This window comes from Hirundo rustica, chromosome 14, assembly GCF_015227805.2.
Source record: "Hirundo rustica isolate bHirRus1 chromosome 14, bHirRus1.pri.v3, whole genome shotgun sequence".
Classification (NCBI taxonomy): domain Eukaryota; kingdom Metazoa; phylum Chordata; class Aves; order Passeriformes; family Hirundinidae; genus Hirundo; species Hirundo rustica.
In genome coordinates this window covers 2,085,775-2,108,158 of record NC_053463.1, presented here as the reverse complement: position 1 = coordinate 2,108,158, position 22,384 = coordinate 2,085,775, and the positions used below count along the sequence as shown (strand labels likewise).

The 22,384-nt window shown below is 52.5% G+C and overlaps 1 protein-coding gene across 2 annotated transcripts in view; it reads left to right on the top strand.

Annotated features, from left to right (window-relative positions):
• Positions 1–22,384, top strand: part of NEURL1B (neuralized E3 ubiquitin protein ligase 1B) — a 127,322-nt gene that overhangs the window by 81,824 nt on the left and 23,114 nt on the right. Inside the window, exon 1 of one of the 2 annotated variants that reach the window (XM_040078616.2) lies at positions 12,703–12,815. The exons of the other annotated variant lie outside the window; for it this stretch is intronic. Within the exon in view, the coding sequence (XP_039934550.1) occupies positions 12,785–12,815 (31 nt within the window). The 5' untranslated portion in view covers positions 12,703–12,784. Of the gene's footprint in view, positions 1–12,702; positions 12,816–22,384 lie in introns of those variants that run through there. 2 annotated transcript variants of the gene reach the window in all.

Below are 22,384 nucleotides of genomic sequence, written 5' to 3'. Positions count from 1 at the left end.
GGAAAGGTTGAATGTCATCCCAAAATTTCAGTTCTTCCGGCACCACAGAAGAAAGGCTTTAAAGTCCTCCTAAGTTTTGTAACATTATCATCATCTGAGAGGTCTTTGAGCCCAAACCCAGCCTGGGGGTGTAATGTGTTCAGCCTTCTCCCTCTATTAGACAGCTCTGGTTTCTGAGGCTCTGTAAACATCCCCAAATCCACGTGGTGCAGGAGTAGCTGCCTTTCAGCTGCCTCTCTCCAAGTGCCTCTCAAAGAAGGAGACAAATCCTGCATCCCCCTCCAAGTCACCGGGAAAAACACCAAGATTCAGACCTCAGCCTTGTATTTGGGGAAAAAAAAAAAAAGTCCAGTGCAGGTATAAGAAGATTTTGTAACTGCAGAGATTTCCCTGCCCATGGCAGAGGGGTTGGAACAAAATGATCTTTAAGGTTCCTTCCAGCCCAAGCCATTCCTTGATTTATTGGAGTCTCTTTAAAACCGCGTTGCGTGACTCAAGGGTTGTTATCTCCAGTCTGAACTGTTGAGTCTCAAGGGGGTGCTTTGTTTTTTTTTTTTTTTAATAAAAATATCCTGTCTTTATTTTATAGCTGAGATAGAAGGTTCAAGCCAGCATCTCTTGGGAAGACTCTAAAATTGGCAGCTAAAAAAGAAATCCCAGTGGATTTGAAGAATTACTGATGCTTTATAGGAGAATTGCTGATATTTATAGAACGTGGATGTACATTTAATTTGGAGACAATTGTGCAGATGTAGCACGTTGTCTCCACTTTCGTGGCAACTGTTTTATTTTGCTAATAGGGGCGCACAGGGACAGCAGCGTCATTCATTAGGATTTTCTGCTCTGTTCCTTCTCCCTGTGTGGTGTCCTCGCTCAGATCTCCACCTGCCTGTTCCTGCAACGCCCCCGTGCTCACTCAGGGCTCCACTCCAGGCCTTCTCCAGTGGTTTGGGAACACTGCTTACACTGGTTTGGGATCACTGGAACAGTGGTTTGGGATCCCTGGTTACAGTGGTTTAGGATCCCTGGTTACACTGGTTTAGGATCCCTGGTTACAGTGGTTTGGGATCCCTGGTTACACTGGTTTAGGATCCCTGGTTACAGTGGTTTAGGATCCCTGGTTACAGTGGTTAAGATCCCTGGTTACGGTGGTTTGGGATCACTGGTTACGGTGGTTTGGGATCCCTGGTTACACTGGTTTAGGATCCCTGGTTACAGTGGTTTAGGATCCCTGGTTACAGTGGTTTGGGATCCCTGGTTACACTGGTTTGGGATCACTGGTTACAGTGGTTTGGGATCCCTGGTTACAGTGGTTTAGGATCACTGGTTACACTGGTTTAGGATCCCTGGTTACAGTGGTTTGGGATCCCTGGTTACAGTGGTTTAGGATCACTGGTTACAGTGGTTAAGATCCCTGGTTACGGTGGTTTGGGATCACTGGTTACACTGGTTTGGGATCCCTGGTTACACTGGTTTGGGATCCCTGGTTATACTGGTTTGGGATCCCTGGTTACAGTGGTTTAGGATCCCTGGTTATACTGGTTTGGGATCCCTGGTTACGGTGATTTGGGATCCCTGGTTACAGTGGTTTGGGATCCCTGGTTACAGTGGTTTGGGATCCCTGGTTACAGTGGTTTAGGATCCCTGGTTACACTGGTTTGGGATCCCTGGTTACAGTGGTTTAGGATCCCTGGTTACACTGGTTTAGGATCACTGGTTACAGTGGAACCACCCTTGTGCTTTCTGGTGTTCCCACCCAAGCCCTTTTCCCCACAAAGGGGACGCAGAGGAAAGACCTGGTGCAGAGTTGCTGGGTGGCATCAGAGGGCAAGGACGGACTGACAACTGCCCCATTTCTGCCCTCCTGCAGCCCCGCAGGACAGCAGTGACAAAAGGATCCCCTCCGACTCAACAGCTTTGCTCCTGCTGCCATCCCAGGGAGCTCCATCTGCTTTTCCAGCCCTCCTGAGAGCTGAACCCACGGTTCATCCAAAGGGGTTTTTTATTTTTCCCATGGTTCTTGGTGGGCACAAAGCCCTGGAGTGGGAAAATCCCTGCTGAGTTTGGTGCTGGGCTGCAGAGAACCCAACAGACCCTGCCCCAGAGACCTGCCTGTCTTTGGCTGGCTGTCAAGGGAAAATTTGTTCTTCATTACACACGAGCACTTCCACAACTTCCTCAACCCAGCCTTTTGGTCAAAAGGTCTAACCCAAAGCCTCTTGCAGGATTTTTTTTTTTTTTATTTTTTTTTTTTTTTTTTTTTTTTTTTTTTTAATTAAAGCAGCTACTCTGATTTGGTTTTTTTCATGGCAGAAATGCCAGCAAATCCCTTGGCTACCTGCTAGAGAAGAAAAACCAGGCACCATATGCAATGCAGCTCTTGCTCTAGCTCAGAAATGCTGAACTCTGGGAGAGAATTCATCCCACCAAACGCCCACTAAGCACATTTTTTAAATCTGGTTTCTCAGCCTTTCAGGAAAAAGGAGAAGCAAAATCTTCTTGCCTGCTGGAACTGGGCCCCGTTTCATGAAATTAAATGGCTAAGGAGGGGGAAAAAAAAAATATATCCAAGGCAAAGATGCTATTCTCAACAAAGGAAACAGTATATGCAACAGCTTCTGCAGCATTCCTGCAACATGATGTCTTTCCCTGCAGAGTCTCAGTCAGGAATTGATTGTCTAAGCAGAGAATTGCTCGATTCAGAGAGGCTTAAGGCACACTTCATGAAGTGTTTGCTGAAAGGATGAATAGATGGGCATGTGTGTATATAAATCTATAAGCCATGTCTTGTTCTGCCCCGGAGAGGAGAGCTGAGATCGGGCTCTCTGTCCCTTGGTTTCGTGTGCTGGGGATAAAGGCAGCAGTGTCCCACTCAGGGGTCAGGATTCGGCGCCACAGCCCAGGAGGGACAAGGGGAGGTGGCATTGATGTGAGAGCTGCAGCTCACCCAGGGGTACCAGCACTCCTGCTGCTCTGCTGGGCTCTCGGGTAGGGGAAGTCTGGTGAGTGTCTCTTATTTGGCTTCTCTTTTATCCCAGGTTTTTCTCCCAAGCCATGCGTGGGCTGTGATTTGAGCTCTGGGGTGTTTGGTGGCACCACGGCTGCGAGCTGGCACTGCCCAGCCCAGCCCTCGCACTGCCGTGCCCATTGCTGCCCTTCTGCTCAGGGCTGCTCCGCTGTTTGGGCCGATTTGGGGGAATTTTGTCCCTCTGTGGGGTTCTGGAGGAGGGGAGGGAGGTGGCACTGACCTCAGAGCTGCGAGAGGCGCTGCAGAAGGGCCCTGCCAGGACCTGTGCTGTGACCAGGGGTCCTCTGGGAGGTGCTGAGCAGGGAAGGGAGGGCTCAGGGGCCAGGTGAGCTGGGGAGCTGCCACACGTGTCCCCAGAGAGCCCTGCTGCTCCCCGGGCAGTGGCCTTTGGGCAGGAGGGGGGTGATGCTCTGTCCCCCTCCCTGCAGCAAGCCAGAGGAGCCCACAGCAGGGACAAACCTGAACCCCTCAGCCAAAAGCCGTGTCCTGTCAGCTGAGGCTGTGCCAGGAGGGAATCTCTTCTAGGAAAACCCCCTCAGAGAAAAGCTGTGAGACCACACAGCAATCCCTGCAGCGCCCGTGGCAGCAAATGTGACCCCACAGCCAAGGCTGAGGGACATCCTGCGCACCCCGTGCCCGTTTGGGTCCTCCCCATAAATCCTGTGGGTGTCCCAGGCAGGTGTCACAGCGGCTCTGTGTCCCTGGCTCACCCCAGGGACATTTTCCCTCAGAGGTGACGTGTTGGGGACAGTCCCTGCGTGGCCCTGGGAGGGCAGGTCCAGCAGGGCAGAGCTGCCGGGCTTTGGGGCTGTGCTCTGCCCCTGGACCACGGAAAGCTGTCCCACAGCCCACCAGGCAATGGCTTTGTGCCTGGCACAGGAGCACGGGCATCCCCCGGGGAACACAGCTTCTCGCTTATAAATTAACCACAAGCCACCAAGGGTCAGCTCCTTTTTGCTCTATTGTGCATGAAAAGTTCAGGAAGGTCGGGCAAGAAGTGAGAGATGTTTTTTTCCTTGATGGTTTTCCGCCTGTCCAGTAGCCCAGTGCCCTGTCTCAGCGCTTCATTTCAAGAGAATAACTCCTAAGTAGAGGCTTGAGAGGCTGGTCCCATTTTCAGAAGGTGACAGAGGCAGTAAATGCAGGATTTGTCTTGGTTTGGTTTGGTTTTCCCATGAGCTCCTAAAATGTAAAATATTATCAACTGCTGCATTTAAAGTGGCCTTTCAGTCATTGCCCTGCCTGGGGAAATCAGTAACAGGTGAAAGAGCTGGAGGCAGGGGCAGACGAGCTCCTCTGTTTGTGTTTCTCGCTTGTCATCTGCTCCCCCAAAGAGCTCCCAGAGGTCAAACACTGCTGCCTGCTTTGTCTGGTGCTGAGAGTGTCTGGTGCTGGGTGCTTTCCTGGGAAAAGCTGGCTTTAGGCAGCCCTGGGAACGGCCGGGTTTCACCCCCAGCTGCCTCCCAGTTCTGACAGATTCACCTCGGCTGCATTTCACAGAGCTCAGCAGAAACCCTCCTGCCAGCAAATGTAGGGTGGGTTTGGGTTTGGGTGTTTTTGGTGTGGTGTGGGGTTTTTTGTTTTGTTTTGTTTTGTTTTTTGGGGTTTTTTTTGTTTGTTTGTTTGTGGTTTTTTTTTTTTTTTTTTTTTTTTTTTTTTTTATTTCTTCCACAGAATTTTCCTCTTCCATCTGGGGAGGATTTCTCGGTCTCCCAAAATTCGTCATGTGGCGTTTGTGTCTCGTGAAATGCATCCTCCTTGCTTATGGAAATGCTGCTCCCTGTGAATCCCAGACCAGGGGCTGTGGGAATGGTGCAAAGGCAGAGGTCAGGGATTCAGGGATTCAGGGATTCAGGGGAGGGATGGATTTGGGAATGGTGCTAAGGCAGAGGTCAGGGATTCAGGGATTCAGGAATGGGATGGATTTAGGAATGGAGCAAAGGCAGATATGAAGGATTCAGGGATGGATTTGGGAATGGTACAAAGGCAGATGTCAGGAATTCAGGGGTGGGATGTGTTTAGGAAGGGTGCAAAGGAAAATGTCAGGGATTCAGGGATTCAGGGATTCAGGGATTCAGGGATGGGATGGATTTGGGAATAGTGCAAAGGAAAATGTCAGGGATTCAGGGATTCAGGGATTCAGGGATCCAGGGATTCAGGGATGGGATGGATTTGGGAATGGGCAGCTGCTCTCCTGCCTGCCCAGCGACCCTTGGCTAAAATGGGTCAGTTTATATTTCCCAGAATCACGGGGAATGGAAAGCCTGGGGGGTCAGGAGTAGCCCTGGCAGATGTTGCACTCTGGGTTTGTTTGTTTGGATCTCTGGAGCACGCTCTGATCCCAAACTTTCCCGCTCTGGATAAACTGATTCCGGAATTTCAGCCCAGCCTGAAGTGGACGAGCGTCCCCAGCTCCTGATTCACACGCACTTCCCCTTCCCCCGTGGAGGCTGCTCCTCACCACGTGGACACCAGGAGCCTCCCCAGGGAGAAGGGAAAGGGGAGAGGAGTTTCCCCAAGGGTTTTATTTTTTTATTTTATCAATATTTGTCAGAAATGATTCTCACTTTCCAAAGAGTCCCGGTCTGCAAATCTCCAGGTTTCCTGTTAGGAATTCCCATTCACCACCTGAAAATCCTTGTCCCCAGCTATCTTGGGATTTACATTCGCCACCCAGAGATGGGATCCAGTCCTTCCCGAGATCAGCCTGTTGCGCTGGAAAGTCCTTCTGCTTTCCTTCCCTTGCTGAAAGAATAATTTGCTTTTACATAACGTTCTTAAAACCTCCCGGGTGAGCATTAGCTGACCCTGCGGGAGACACAGGCGTGTCCCTGCTCTGCAGAGGAAGGAAGGAGGGCACCAAATTTGTGAAGGTCACACAGCAAAGCAGGAGCAGAGCTCGGACTGCAATTCCCTCCTGCTCCTTCCCTCCCGCTCCAGGCACCGGCACACAGCACCGAGAGTCCAAATTAAGAGATTATAATGCATAATCCACACTGGCGTGCCCAGAATTCTCTAAATCATATTACACTGTCACATAAAGTGATGACTCATTTGGTAACACAGCCCACAGCCAGTTCCTTTATGTTAAAATTACGTGGACAAGACTGGATTTAAAAAGGAAAAGGGGAGCTTGTTGTGTGTGTAGTGAATGCTGAGTTATAGATGCCTTCATGGATGTTATTTTGGCTGATGCTGAAGGAGCATTTGTGAGCCTGCTTGTTGACAGCGGTGCTGGGGACCAGCCATGCTGGCATCCCACTGACAATAATAGGAACTGCCTCTGTTTGTTTCTAAATTGGAAATTCTTCCTTCCACGGGCCCGGCCCACCCTCCGCCCCCACGGGAGGAAAGGGCACTCGTCTGGGGCTGGCAGGAGAGCATCTCCCGGCAGGGCTGGAGCTTCTGGGCTGCAGGGATGTCCCTTGGGTGGCCGGGAGCCCCTCTCCTCCCCACACCCACGGCAAGGGGCAGAGAAAGCCCCTTTGTTTGTCTAAAGCATGAATAACGTGGAATTAGCCCAGCTCCTTTCCCAGGAAACGACGCTGTCGCCAAGTCTCCCTCCTGCTGCCGCTGCTCTCCTCGCTCCTCCCTGCATCATCGTCCTCGCTGCCACCCCAGCTCCTGCCCTTGCTGGCAGCCTGTGCTGCTGTTTGGGGACTGTCATTGTCCTTCCCAGAGCCACTTGGGGCTGCCGGTGACATCCAGCTGTGTTTTGCTGTGGTTTCACCGTTTCCTTTTCCTCTCCCTGCCTGGGCTTTAATTCCCGCAGCTGAGGAATCCGTGGCAAAAATCTCTGTGTGCCAGGAGTTCCCACACGTTCCTCAGCTCAGAGCTGCTCTGGCACCTCGTCAGAGATGGCTTCTCCATCCCCTGCGTGGCTGGCACACGTCACAGCCGCTCTGCACCCTGAGCAGAGAACTCTGGCGGGGCAGGCGCTCACTGCTCCTTTGGAGCTTTGACCACAAAATCCATCCATCCATCCATCCATCATCCATCCATCCATCCCTCCATCCATCCATCCATCCCTCCATCCATCCATCCATCATCCATCATCCATCCATCCCTCCATCCATCCATCCATCATCCATCATCCATCCATCCATCCATCCATCCATCCATCCATCCATCCATCCATCATCCATCCATCCATCATCCATCCATCCATCCATCCATCCATCATCCATCCATCCATCCATCCATCATCCATCCATCCATCCATCCATCCATCATCCATCCATCCATCATCCATCCATCCATCCATCCATCCATCCATCCATCCATCATCCATCCATCCATCCATCTACCATCCATCCATCCATCCATCCATCTACCATCCATCCATCATCCATCATCCATCCATCCATCCATCCATCCCATCATCCATCCCTCCCTCCCTCCATCCATCATCCATCCATCCATCCATCCATCCCTCCATCCATCATCCATCCATCATCCATCCATCCATCATCCATCCATCCATCATCCGTCCTTCCCTCCATCCATCCATCCATCCATCATCCATCCATCATCCATCCATCCATCCATCCATCCATCCGTCCATCCATCCATCATCCATCCATCCATCCATCCATCATCCATCCATCCATCATCCATCCATCCATCCATCCATCCATCATCCATCCATCCATCCGTCCATCCATCCATCATCCATCCATCCATCCATCATCCATCCATTCATCCATCCATCCGTCCATCCATCCATCATCCATCCATCCATCCATCCATCCATCCATCCATCCATCCATCATCCATCCATCCATCCCTGCAGGTTTCCCTTCCCTGTCTGCACCACATCCTGTGGGGCAGCTCTGGCCCAGCACCACTCTGCCCTATATTCCGGTGTGGTTTAATTTCCCAGTTTGTGGTAAATAAGCCAAATCTCCAGCAGGCACTCAGGGCAAGGATCAGGAAACAGCTTCGGTCGCTGCGTAGTCAAGGCCAGCTCAAGAAGCTCTTTGCAAGATTTTCCTACTGGTGTGCTGGAAGCTCCTGCTTCCCTTCATTTCTTAGAGGGGAAAAAAAGGAAAAATGAAGTCAGAACTAATTTGTGAGTGTGACCTGTGGAGACCCTGAGCATCCTGTGCTGGGAGCAGGGGAGGGAAGGAACTGCTTTCAGCAGTTGGGAGGCGTGGGTGGAGGAGGGCTCTGTGTGGTGCTGGAGGATGCTGTGTACATGCATCCCTCCCAAACAAATACCTCCTTAAATGTGTGTGATGGGAGTTCAGGGAACGGCTTTTTTTTTTTTTTTTTTCCCTTTTTTTTTTTTTCCACTCGTCTCCAAGTAGGAGAGAGGCTTATTAGTACTCTCCTTCCATAGGCAAGATGCGGAGGCTGGGAAGTTGTGAGACGAGTTACATTTGCTTTTATCAGGCAAATCTGCTCTCTCCTGGACACTCCCTCCAGCCAGGAGGAGAAGGAAAGAAAGCACAAGGTGCTGGCAGGAGCTGTAGGGGGAAGATCACGAAACCACCCAGCGCAGCCACGGAAATGAACTCCGTGTCAGGAGGAAGGAATTATTTCCATGCTGCTGCTTCCACGCTGGATAAGCACCTGTTGAAGAAAATGTGTTGAATGCTGTTGATGTGCGTCCGGAGGAGCTGCACTCTCTTGGACAGGGCGGTGTTTGCAAGCTGGAAGGGCATTTTAGGCTGGGACACTCACCTCACGTCTTTTTCCAGGGCATTTTCCATCCTCAGCCTCTGAGAATTCCCCCTTTTTTCCAGGGCATTTTCCATCCTCAGCCTCTGAGAATTCCCGGGGAGCTCCTGCTGAGCAGGGGAGGGGAAGGGAGGTTTCCAGGTGAGGTGTGATGGAAAGGAAAGCGGCTTGGGCATCCTCAGAGCTCCAGGCAGATGGAGCTGGAAGAGAGATCTGAGCATCTCCTCAGATTCAGTCGCAGAGAAAGGGAAAAAGCAGAGCTGAGGGCGCAGGGTGTGAAACGGGAGTGGGAGCTGGCAGTGCCCGGGCTGTGGAGCAGGGCTGGGCACAGCTCTCCCAGCCGCAATCTGGTCCTTGGGAAAGAACATAACTCTGGGAGGTCCCCGGGATTTCAGCGGAGCTGGGAACGAGCCCGACCCGGCCGGTTTGAGCGGAGGAGCAGAACCGGTGTGTGCTGGGCGGCAGGCGGGGCTCTGCTGGCCGGGGAAGGTGATCCCACCCTGAGCTGGGATCTGGGATCCGGGATCTGGGATCTGGGATCCGGGATGTGGGAGCCCTGCCCCACGGACAGACGCCTTTCTCAGGGTTTCATCTCGCTGTTGCTGCAGGAGTGGAGTCTGTCATTATTTCCTGCCATCTGTTAGAGACACGAATGGCAGCTGCTCCCGGTGATACCTTAGAGCTCACAGCGGCTTGCAGCCCCCAAAACCCGAGCCCCCGGGGGATTTACCGAGACAATGCAGCCCATTTGATGCCGTAGGAAGAGTTCCTGGTCGGGCTGGTAGCAATCAGTGGGAATTTAGCTGCTCCTTGTGAGCCGTTTGCATCTCTGGGAACATTACATTTATACAAACGTGTTTATATCACTGCTAATATTTCCCTCTCCTGAGAGGCCTGGCCTGTGTGGGTGCTTAGAGGAGGGTTTGTGTCAGATCCCCGTCTGTGACAAACCTCAAATGGAATTCTTCACATTTTTGATTCAGAAATAAATTTGTCTCAATTTTCCTTTTTTTTTTTTTTTTTTTTTTTTGGTCCATATTTGAAAGGCCTGGGTACACACCCCTGCACAGTGAGATTTAGAAGCGATTACAGCGAGCTGGGAAGCAGCTGTCTGACATCAGTGGGATACAGAAAGCCTCCCAAAGACTTTTTTTTTTTCCTTTGCATAATACTACCCTGATCATTCTCCACTGATCCCACTAAGATGGATTCGTTATGGGGAGAAAAAGCAGAGGGAGAAGCAACCAAAATGTGTGCAGCTGAAAATGTCCAGCCCTGCAAGCTGGATCCAACTCCAGAGCCCTGCTCCCGAGTTTGCCAATGGCCGGCCTGTGACCTTGTGCAAATCTCCCGGGTCCTTCGGGGCTTGGTTCCATCCCTGATGAAGTAAGGATAATGTCACTCACCTCGTCAGCAAAACGCTTTGAGCTCTAGTGGGGAAAAATTGCTAGGAAGGAGCTTAGGTGAGATTATTATTTGATATTTATGGCAGTGCAGATAGCAAAGCAGATGAGAGCCGTGAGTGCGGGTCAGGCTGTCCCTTGGTCAGAGCCGGGGGAGAGGGAAGGGGATTTCTTCAGAGGAGCAGCCGTGTGCCAGGCATGCAGAGGAAATCGCGTTATGGAGAGTTATCAAGGCTCGCTGGAGCAGAAAGGATCTTGAAATGCTAATGAGCTTGCTTTCACGTGTGGAGCCCCGGCTGGGCCGGTTCCTGCTTTTCTCCAGGCTGACTTTGCAGCGCCGTTCAGTCCCTGCTCGGTGTCCGGTCCTGCCTCTCCTTTACTCTCTCTGTCTGGGGAGGGTGAGGATCCTCCTGGCTGAACCACCCCCCAGGAGCGTTGTTTTGCACTGTGAGAGGAAGGTTATTTTAACAAACTCCCCATTTTTACCGTGGCAGGAGCAGGAGCGTTGGTCGCGTTCCTGCAGGCAGCCTCGGTGTCCCAGGGATGTGCATTTCCATTTTATCGTCTTCTATTTTTACCTCGTTTTGGGGAGGAGGAAGGGCTGGGACACCCTTGGGACGGGCAGTCCGTGGGCTGGCATGGCCGGGGTGTGGCAGCAGGGACAGGGACAGGGCCAGGGCCAGGGCCAGGCCCGGGAGGTGGCAGCCAGCCCGCGCATGGCACGCACATGAGCAGCCCCCGGCTGTGCAGAACCGGCGGCTGCCGCCGGCTTTTGGAGGCGAATTTAAGCCCTAAAATAACAACTGCCACTCCCTGCTGAGGGAAAGCAGCCGCGATCAGCGAGGGCTCCCGTTCCCCGCTGCCTGGTGACACAAGGACTTTCCCCTCCGTGTCGGGAGGGTGACATTGCTGCCCTCCCCCTGTCCCCAAGAGGAGCACCGGGCTCCTGACTCCCGAGGGAGTGGGAGATGCGCTAACCTAAGGAGACAGCAGATGGGTGCAGGCGCTTTTAGGAACAGCTGCTGGTGTCTCACTCAATAATCCCATTTTTAACAAATCCGTATGACAGAGGAAAAAAATGCTGGAAATTAGGTTTTTTCTGTCCCCTCTCGTCTCTCGAGCCACACTTGACCTGTTCAGCATGATCTGGGGATTAAAGGCTTGTTATTTTAGCTTCTCTGTAATGGATCAGAGGCTGAACTCTCTCAGGCTATTGAGCTACTATTCCTCATCTCCCTCCCTCTTCCCACTTTTCCTTTTGTGTCCCGGGGTATGTGACAGCCCAGAGGTGTGACTCCTGCTAAGGGACACGGTGGCTTTTCCCCAGCACCGTCTCATGAGCCCAAGGTGTTGCTTGCACAACGTTTTGTAGCTCCGAGGCTCCCAATTCCAAAGTCTTAAAACTGTGGAAGCTGCCTCGGGGAAGGAGGGAGGGAGGGAAGGAGGGAAGGAGGGAAGGAAGGCAGGAAGGCAGGAAGGAAGGAAGGCAGGAAGGAAGGCAGGAAGGCAGGAAGGCAGGAAGGCAGGAAGGCAGGAAGGAAGGAAGGAAGGAAGGAAGGAAGGAAGGAAGGAAGGAAGGAAGGAAGGAAGAAGGAAGGTGGGCTCCCTCACTTCTCAGCATCGTCACCCCTCGGGCAGCAGAAGCGTGGCCAGGAGCAGGGAGGGAGCCAGGGAGACTCGCTCCTCTCCTAGTGGGGCTCCAAAGGTGTTTTCGTGTCTTAGATCCGAAGGAGGGAACTCGTGGAGCCGCTGCTGTCGATGCTGAGCTGTGGGCTGAGGTGTCCTTCGTCGCCGTGGTACCGCCGTGCTTCAAACTAATTACGCCTTTGCCGACACAACACTGCCGCTAATTCCCTCGGTTCCCAGGTGGGGAGGCCGTGTCACCGAGATGCAAGGTGGCTTATCCGAGGTCACCCGCAAGGAAACGGCACGGAGAGGGAAGGAGCTCGCGTTTATCGGCTCCCAGTGTTCCCCAGTGCAGCCGGTGCCCCTCGGGAAGGTGCTGCTGATGGACAGGTGTGGCTGTGTACGGGAGAAAGAGGATTGGGTTTGTTTTCCTAGGAGGGAGAAGGGAAAGGCCTGTCGGGGTTCTCTGGGAGCTCCGGGGGGAGCCGGGCCCGTGCCTGCCCGAAGCCCCGGCTGGCAGCTCCTCCGACAGGTGCCGGGGGCTGCTCCCTGGAGTGGCACAGCCCGGAGGGACACCGGGACAGGGACAGGGAACAGGGAACAGGGACAGAGAACAGAGCGGCACAGCCCGGAGAGGGAACCGGGACAGGGACAGAGATTAGAGCAGCACATCCCAGAGAGACGCCGGGACAGGGACAGGGACAGGGAATAGAGCGGCACATCCCGGAGAGGGAACCGGGACGAGGATGGGGATTACAGACGCACATCCTGGAGGAACACCGGGACAAGGATGGGGATTTCAGAGGCACATCCCGGAGAGAGAATCGGGACAGAGAACAGAGAGGCACATCCCGGAGAGGCTCGGGACCGGGGCAGGGACGGGGGCAGAGCAGCGGCACCCGCGGCTCGGGCGGGGCGGCTCCGCGGGGCGGGGCGGGGGCGGGCGCGGAGCGGAGCGGAGCGGCGGAGGGAGGCGGGTGCTGTCCATGGCCCTGCGGAGCTCCGGGCGGCCCCGGGCTCCGCCGCGCCGCCGAGCGAGCGAGCGATGGGCAACACGGTGCACAAGACGCTGGCAGGTACCGGCGGGGGCGCGGGGCTGCGGGCGGGGGGCGCGTCCTGCCCCGAGGATGCTGCGGGCGAGCGGCGGCGGCTGCGCCGCTCCCCCCGGTTCCGAGGCTCCCCGGGAGAAGCCGAGCGTGTCAGCGACGCCGGGAGAAGCCGAGCGTGTCAGGAATCCCCGGAGAAGCCGGGGCGTTTCAGGAATTCGTGAAATCCGCTGCTTGCCGGCGATCCGCGGCGGGCGGGGATGCTGAGAGCGGGGCGAAGCGGGGCTGATCCCGCAGCTGGAGCGGCGCTCCCCAGCCCTCGCACCGAGCCCTTGGAGGGGATTTCTGACCCCGTTTCCCCTTCTCGTTGTATATATTTTAATACAACTTTTTAATGGGGAGAGACCTTAGCTGTCCGGAGTCGCCGGGAGAAAACTGCAGCGGGGTCTGAGATGTCCGGGGGGCTGCCCTGGCTTTAGCACTGCCTTTTTGGCCAATTCCGCACTTACACAAGAGACGCACAGATTCTTTTCCTTTGCAAGTTCGTCACTGTGGGGTTTTCTCCCCCCCTTCGGAGAATCTGTGCATAATAAGAGCGGTTGGTCTCTATAGAATCAACAGTGTTGAATTACTGAGCCCTTGCCAGGCTCTATCTTCAGCTACTTCGCTTTTCCTCTCTTTTTTTTCTCCTCTGCTCTTGCAGAGCTCCTGCATTGCATCCTTTGTACTTCGGGCTCCCATAAATAAAAGGGGTATTATTAAACTTATTTAAAGAAGCAGGAGGACCCATTGAACACATACACGTCTGCCTGTAATCAGCCAGGGAGCTGAATATAGAAATAAAGAGAGGAATAGATTTGCATTTGGATGTGCCGTATATTGTCTTTGCGAAGAGAGGGTGCCTGGGACCTTCAGGGCACAAAAGAGAGCTGCTAAACTCGTGGTTTAGCTATGAAGCAGCGATTAGATTTCTAGCTGCATCTCCTCTCGTTCTCTAGTACATTTAAATGGGGCATTAGCTCCTCTCACAATAAGGAAGTTTCCTTTTTTTTTTAATACTTCACCAACTGGCAAATAAAGACGTCGTGAGGAGAGCATGACCTTGGAGAGAATTTATTTTGCGGGTTGGCTTTTCAGCTGGGGGCACATGCAAAAAAAATGGGTGAAAAAAACCCGCAAAAAACCAAGGAAATGTCTTTGGGTCAGCAGAGGTTACTCGGACAGGCTGGAACTTCCCGAAGGAAAAATATCTGTACCTGCTGGGCTGTGGGATCTCGCTGAGAGCTCTCTTCCAGAAGGCTGGGAGTTGTATCAGCCCTGCTGCCTGGTGCTAGAACAGTCTCTCCTGAGCAGCCTCCACATGCTCAGCCTTCCACACGTGAATTTAAAAAAAGGGATGACATCAGCCGCACCGCAGCTCCGTGATTCAGGACTTCCTCGCGGTGCTTTCAAAAGCAGTTGTTAAAAGAGGAAAAGTTTGATGGAGGGGGAAAAAAAAAATTAAAAAAAAATGAAGGCTTGATTTATGGAGACCTCCCAGCTCAGACGTTTGTTCTGGTGGCCTAGAAAGATCTCAGTGTCCCTCCAGGTGGAGGCTGTCTGGGAGGAGTGCACCGCTGGGGATGGTCCATTTGCAAACATTTGTCAAATTGCGCAAGGCAGAGCTATGCGGGACACTCGAACGCCTTTGCTGAGGGCTGGATGATGCTGGAAATGTGTCTTTCCCCCAAATTCAGTTTGCTTTTTACAAGAGTAATGACAGCCCGAGGGAGCTGTTAACCTGTGGCTGCAGAGGAGCTTTTGGATGTTTGCAGTTTGGAAGTTTACGAACGCCTTTTGTCGGGTTGGACCCCACTCAGCAATTTTTCATACGAAATTGAATTTCGGATGGATTGTTTGTCTTTCATTATCCAAATGGCATGGCGGAGGGAAGCAGGTTTAGAACTGTTCTTGGAACAGTCCTGGTGAAAATTAGAAAGTTTTTCCGGAAGGCTGAATGATTGGACGGAGTCCTATTTATAAATGTGAGGGCTGTTTAGAATTACTCCAGGATAATCAGTCAGAATTAAGTCTTTCCTTTTCTCGGTCCAAAATGCACCTCTGTCTTCACCCCGCAGACTGAGCAAGGCACTTTCACTCTCGTTTTGACAAACAGAGGAATTGCTCTCTGCCCCGTGGACTGAAGAAACTTCTTAATAAAACCCAAACAACCAAACACAGCGTCTCCAAGCGGAAATCTGCTTGCTTGTGTTAAATGATTTGCTGCAGAGTTCCTTTGGTCATGAATTTGGTCACCGTGAATAGCTTAAGGTAGAAAAAGCCTTTTCAATGAAATCAGATGTAGAGGGAACGTGGAGGGACCTGGATCCTGGAAAAGCCAAATAAGTTCAGGTTTTATGTAGAAATGGCAACGCCCATCTCAAACAGCAGAATTCACTTTTAAATCTTTTAGAAGGCAACTCATTTTTCTACCTGACTTTGTCCAAATGTGCTTGAACAAACCGTTCCTCTTGCGTCTTTAAATCCTCGCCCAGCCTCATCCGTTTCTCTCCACGTTTCCTTGGAATGATGATACAAGAGCACACGCTGTCGGTGCCGGAGGAATTTGTGCCAGGAGCTTGGGAAACTGGTGTTTGCCAAGTATCCGATGGTGAGCGCACAATGGGGCCGAGGCTTTGTCAAATTAACAGCGAGGTTCCAGGCGGAGCGGCACCCAAATGAGTAATGAGGCTGTGGCTAATGAGAGGCAGCTCCCGAGCAGGCATTTGAAGGGAAAAAGAGCTGGGATGTGTCAGACACGCTCAGCAACAGGCCTGAGGTGCTGCTGGAAGCCGCTCTTATCTGGGTGATAACTAAACACACACGGATGCTGCCTCCAGGCTGCCCCGGGATGCTCGGGGAGCGGGGCCGGGCATCTCCCGGAGGAGCATCTCCCGCTGCATCCCCAGCACAGGCTGGGAATTGACGCTTGGATGTCGCTGTTTCCCTGCCCGCGGTGATTTGCGGGCAGCGGGGTGAGGCAGGAGGGAATTGTCGGTGTTTCTTCCCTCTGGCCCGGCGCGCAGAGCGGGCTGGGAGGCTGAGGGCTGCTGGTTCCGTGGGGTTTATGGCTCTGTGCCTGCTTTTGATGGTTCCTTGGGAAGGCTGAGCTGGAACAGAGGTTGGACAGAGCTGGAGTATACAGTAGATATTGATTGAAAGTCCTCCAGGATACACCTGGGGCAGGACAAGAACCTGGCCAGGGCTGCACCCAAAATGGACTAAGAATGGTCACAAAAAAATGACTGACTGGTAATGAGATTTTACATTTTTATAAGTTTTGGTCCGTTTGCATATTGGGGTTTAATTGTCCAATTCCAGCTCCAGGCTGTGAGGTCCCATCCTTCTTGTTCCTCTCTCAGCCACCCTTGTTTGTGCTTTGGGACCAAAAGTTGTCCCTGGTGTGCAGCAGGAGAAGGATTTGTTTCGTGTCCCTGCTGTGTGCAGAGAGCTGAGTGACCCTGAGTGTGAGCTCAGAGCTGCACCCTGGGCAGCACAGAACCTGAAACACATGGAAGATAAAACCGAAGGCATCGCTTTCCTGCGGGGCTCTGCAGGGAATCGCTCTCGGGTTGGGGTGAGAGGGGCAGGAAGCAGCACAAACCACCCTGGTGTCACGGATGGGGCTCCTTTCTCCACGGGGCTCCTTCCTCCAGGATGATTGGCACGCACAGGACTCAGAAAAGGGTCAATAACCAGTGGGAGCCGGGAGACGCCGGCACCTCGGCAGGGCAGGCTTGGCAGAGGGGAAAATCCCTGTGATCCAGGGAAACCCTTCTGAGGAGCAGCGTCTGGGTGGGGCTGTGACAGCAGCGGCGTCCCCGTGGTGACACGGGGAAGGTGGACAGCTGCTGGGACACGGGGGGCACTCACCGCCCAGGGCACAAGTGAAGGACTTTCCAGTCGGGATCCAGTTGTTGGTCCTGACCCAAATAGGGGCAATGGTATTTAACAAAGGAGCCAAATTCCCTTTTTAGAATCTGGCTGGGATCTGATTGCCGTGCTTCTCCCACAGCCTTCCTCACAACTGCGAGGAATACCAAGTATGAGTGGCATTTGTGTCTGGTAAACACGAGGGAGAATGGGGCTTGTTCTGGCAGAAGTGACTTCGCTGCAAGAAATTATTTTGTATTCTTAAGGAAAAGGCTTCCTATCATTAACCCACTCTCAACAAGGCAGAAATCCCAAGTTTAGGCCTTCACCAGGCAAAACAGGAGTGGTCAGAGGGTCCTGGCTACGGCAGAGCAGCAGGAATTTACAGCTTGTGGGTAAAAAAAGACATTTCTGTGTCTTCCTCTTCAAAATACTGGTTCAGTTCTCCTCTAAGAAATGAGGAGCAAAGTCCACACAGCAAGAAAAGATCTCCCTGCCTTTTCCAGGGGGTAAAATCTCGCTTCACGGAGCACTTTTGTTTAGATTTGTTTTCTGGTCCCTCCTCCTTCAGCTGCTGGTGATGCACTGTGGGAGGAGTTCTTGTTCTTGTCAGGAGTTCAGTAAATTGTTTGATTTGGCTCCAGTCTGACTTCAAGAAAACGACAAAATACCACTTCAGGTTGTTCTGGTTTGAGTGAGAAAGGTACCTGTTCTGACCAGTTTTTGGTTTGGGTTTGGTTCAACGCTGATCAACGCTGGCCGCAGGTGTTAATCCAGCCCTATTTTGCCTGTTTTTCTGCATCTTTTAGGCTGGGAGTTGAGGTTCTGAGAGCCTGTCACTGATTTTCATGACTCCCTGCGTGACCTTTGAGCAAGTGGCTTTATCACAGGATTGCTTTGAATGTAAGGAAGGCAGCAAAGCCCAGCTCACACGGGGTTACAAGAGTTAATTAATTATGAAGCATCTCCTGGAAGAAGGTCAGAGAAGTGAAAAAAAAAAGAAAAAGGAAAAAAAATTAATTCACTGCTTTCTTAGCAACCTTCTGCTTTCCCACTCCTCAAAAGGAAACCCGTGAAGCAGCTCAGCCTTCTGCGGGATTTGGAGCCGGAGCAGGTTGATTGTGTCCCGAGGACTGTCTTTAAGCACTGTGCATGCCCCAAAGTGCGCTGCAGCCAGCTGGCACGGTTAATTCAGCCCTTGGCACCTCGGCTCTGGAGGCTGCAGCGACAACCGCGCTCCAAGCCGGGCAGGCATCGCCTCCCGGGCCGGTGTTAAATGGAGATGTGCCGTGGCCCACGGGCTGTCACACACCCAGCACAGTGCCAAGTGTGTCATTAAAGCTGGGTAGTGCTGGGCAGGTGCCCTCTCTCTTTTTAATTTTTTTTTTTTTTTCCTATTGTTTATGCTCCAGAGAGGAATCGCTTTGCTCCGAGGTCTGGCAAACAGCGCTTTCCCCTCTTTTATTTCTTTTTTTAATTTCTTCGGATAATCGCCGCAGGCCAGGAGGAGCTGCGTGCCGCCGCCTCGCCCTCCTGCAGACGCTGAAAAATCCCACGGCGGGGTCTGTGTGTGCAGGAGAACCCTCGCAGAGCCCTCCCCGCAGGCGGAGGAGATCGCTGCTCCCCCAGCACGCTGTCATTTGATGTTCGAGGTGTCGCTGTGCGGGCATTAATGGGTTTTTTTGTCAGGAGGAGGACGAGTCGCCGCCAGCCTTGTGCCGGGTTTCTCTGCCGGTCCTCGCCAGGATCCTCCTCGCACATCGCATCCCCCCGGCTTCCCAATCCGGGATGCAAAGCCGCTCCTCCGCGCCCCCGGGAGCTCCGGCGGGTTCCTCCTCCGAGCTCCTCGAGTCCCGGAGCTGCCCTTTGGGGCACTCGGTGTCCCGCAGCAGGGTTTGCCTTGAAAGGAAACATTTCCCTTCCCCTCAGCATCCCGGTGTTTACAGAGCCCATCTGCGCGGCTTGGCAGCCGCACGGGGAGCGCGCTGGCTGCGATGAGGGGAGCGGGGAGGAAGATGGGCACAGCCAGGCGCAGGGAGAGCACAGGGGCTGCTGCTGGGGTGGCTTCGTGTGCCCGGGACGGGACCGGGCTGGATGAGATTCCCTGGAACACGCGTCGGGTCCCGCCTGGATTTCCCTGCGGGGATGGCGTGTGCGGTCTCCTCCGTCTCTTTTAGTGTTCCCACGTGTCTTATCTCCCTTCCCCTGCCCGCGGCAGGTTTGGGGAGCAGTTTGGAGTCCTGTGCCCTGCACGGCAGCCAAACCGCGACGCTGACTCCCGGCCTGCGCCTTCCCCGCTCCTCAGGAGCTCCCGGGCCGCGTTTGGGGCTCCCTGGCACCCGAATTTTGGCAGATTCATCCAGGGGGCAGGGGTGTGCTGAGCTGCCAAGGAGGGAGGAGGGAGCCTGGAGGGCTGTGGGGAAGGGCCTGGCTCCGTGTCGCACCTTGGGGAAGTTTTTCTGGCCGGCAGCTGGAGGAAGTTCTGCTGGAGGAGGATTTCCATACTTTGTTCTGTCCCCTCATTCAGGCAGCTCCTTCACCCTTGCCCTCGGTGTCACCGATCTGCTGCGTCCTGGAGGGGACAGATCCTTGGCCAGAGGCTTTTTGGTGCCTTTAGCGAGGTTCCACCACTTTCCTGCGTTCCTCCCCATCCCACCTCTTTCCCCCTGAGGCATCATCAGGGGCTAAACCCTTCCAAGGCTCCCTTAGATAAAATTTGTGCCCACGGGAGGATTCTTGGTGGGAAGGAGGTGCTGTTCACTCTGAGTTGTTGCCTCTCTCGGTGATGGTTGTGTTTGTTCTCCCTGTGCATGATAAAAAAGAATGAATCTCTGGCACTGAGGCGTCTGCTCGAGAGCTTTATTTCAGCTTACCTGTGCCAGCTTTGCCCTTCTGACCCGGATGCCCTGGTGTCTCAATTACCGAGTGCTGGAACATGAATTCCTGGTGTCTGAGCACTTGAAGTGGGGCTTCTGGGGAGGAGGGAGGGAGGAGAAAGCGATTTCTTGCTTGTTAATTTGTTTTCCCCTCTGTGTCCAGGGAGATCTCCTCCTCTGCTTTGTGTAAGCAGGGCTTGTTTTCCACCCAGGAGGGGTTTTTTTGTTTGTTTTTTTCACCCTGGGTTCTTTCAGTCCTCTGGCAACGGAGCAGCTCAAAAATCTGCCGAGAGGATCTGACCCCAATCCTTCCCCTTTTCCAAGTAAACCATGTCCCTTTTTCCTTTCTGCACCCTTCTGCCGGAAGGAAACCAAATCAGAAGATTAAAAAAAATGATTTCTTGCTTCAATTGCACAGGAAGATTCCTTAAAGACAAAACCATCCAACTGTACTTCAAAGCTTTCCCAGTGCAGCTGGGAAATCACATTTAGGAATTTTTTAAAGAGCTGCTGATGCTTTGAGGGGAGAAAGATGGATGGAGTTGTGTTTGTTGTTGGCTGCATAGTTGCATGTAACAGGTTTTGAAGTTTGCTGGTTTGACTGTGGATTTGTTCATAATAATGGTAATTCTGTACTTTAGGAATTCTTCTATTTTAACCATTTTCCTGTGATTGCACTCCTGATAGTATAGTGTCTAACTGTTATGTGGGAGAAATAAATAGACACATGAAAGTAAAGCTCTGATTTTTGCTGCTTGTGTGGCAACACAGGGAAAACAGCCAGCCAAGAAAGAATTTCCTTGAGCAAAAGTGTTCCATCAGGTTTCCAAATGCCAGGGAATAAAGATTTCTGATTTCTGCCCTCCTCCATAACTCAAACATTAAATCCTCCAGGCCCTGCCTGGAGAAGCCAAAGATAAAAGTTGGAATATCCCATTTGGAAGCGCAAATGAAATAATTTCATTCAAGTTTATCTTGCTCTGCTCGGAGATAACTGGCGCTGTGGCAGCAGCTTTCCTGAGCCTGTTATCTCCTTTGGTCTCATCGGGACACCGCCTGCTCAGCTTGAAGTCTTCTGGAATTTATGGAGTGCGGTTCAAAAGTTATCTCCTCAGCTTGAAAGTGTAATTCCTAATGAGGGAAAATTGCTGTTTCTTGGGGTCTTAAACTTGACAAGGTTGGATGGAGCTTTTTTTTTTTTCCCCTGGGAACGCAAAACGCTGCTCGAGATCTGCCTTGTGTATTATTGTCCTGGGGGTGGCTAAAATTCCATGAAGAGGAGCAGCTGAGAGACTGCAGAGAATTTTGGGGAGAAGACAGGACCAGGAATTTTGAGCATGGGCTCTCCAGAATGCAGCCAGGCAGGTGAACACCCACGCAAAGCCTTGGTGGAATACAATCAATAAGAACAGTTCTATCTTTGGAGATCCTAAAGACCTTAAAGTTATTCTTGTTCGTTGTTCATCAGGAACGGAATGAGTAGAACTGGACCACCAGGGCTAAAGGTGGGTTTGATAATCCCTGTGTCCCCTTGTGACCTCTTTAGGGTCTCTTCTGTCCTTTCCTCAGGACACCAGCAAAAACTCTGGATTATTTTGTCCTGCTATGCAAAAGGCTTTCCAAGAACGAGAACTGAAATAATTCTCTAAGTAGCTGTTGCTTGTAGAGACAAAGAGCATCCTGCCCTCGCAGGTATTTCAGAATTGCAGGCATTTTGGTGGCTCTCTCCTGGATGGGAGATGTCCTCTGCAGGGTGCGGGGCAGATCTCCACCCTGGCCCCTGATCTGGGAGGTTTAAGCTGCAATTACCAACTACCGGGTGATTTGGCAGCAGCAGAGCAGCGCAAGATCAAAGGCGGAGGGTGAGGAGGACAGAAGCTTCACAAGGCACGATTTCAAGGCAATCCGTCTCGGGTAATGTTTATACAAAGTGATCGCAGCCCCTCTAGTGCGGCTTTAAATACCCCAGCCTGGAGCAGGGTTTGTGCCAGCTGACGCCCGGGGATCGGTGTTATCCAGGGATTCTGGAAGGGATGGGAAGAGACACGCACAGCACTGTGCACAACCGCAGACAGGACAAACCCAGCCCCAAAATCAACCTCCCGAGCCCCAGTGCTGCTTCAGAGGGTGTCAGAGGGCTCGGGGCGGGCTCTGGCTGACTCCAGGGTGCTTTGCCCATCCCTGTGCTGGGCTGGGCGCCTCGGATGGATGCAGGAAAACTTCTCCCTGCTTTCGTCAGAGGTTGGACTCAGCAGTCTGAAGAGATCTTCTCCAGCCTAAACTCTGCCTCGTGCCTTCAGACATCTGACAAGCGCTTTATGTAAGACCTTCCAGATCCGTGGAATTGTGCAGGAAGGGTTTTATATGGTTTTGGTTTTTTTTTCCCCTCTGAAATAAGAATTGCCTTCTTCCAAATTAGCTTAGTCTGTGCTGCCGTCACCCTCCGTGCCAAGGGCTGTGAACGTGCCAAATTCCAGAGTCTGCTCCGAGATGTGGCAATCACGGATCTGCTGGCCCTGGGCACCCTGCCTGCTGCCAGGACTTCCATGTCTAGACAAAGGATGCAGCTCACCTGCAGGGCTCAGCCATCCCCTCTGTTTGTTTTGCTAGTGCACGGTCATTAAGAGACGGATTTATATTAAAGGCTTCCAAGGAATGCCTCTGCAACCCCAATGTTTATGTAAGAGAGAGCGAGAAATTCATAATTTATTGAATTTGTGTGTGTTCTGCTTGGGATTGTTCATTGGAGGAACGTACTAAGTGATTTTTTTGTATCCTAGTAACAAACTGCTGTTGCTTTTCCATGAATAA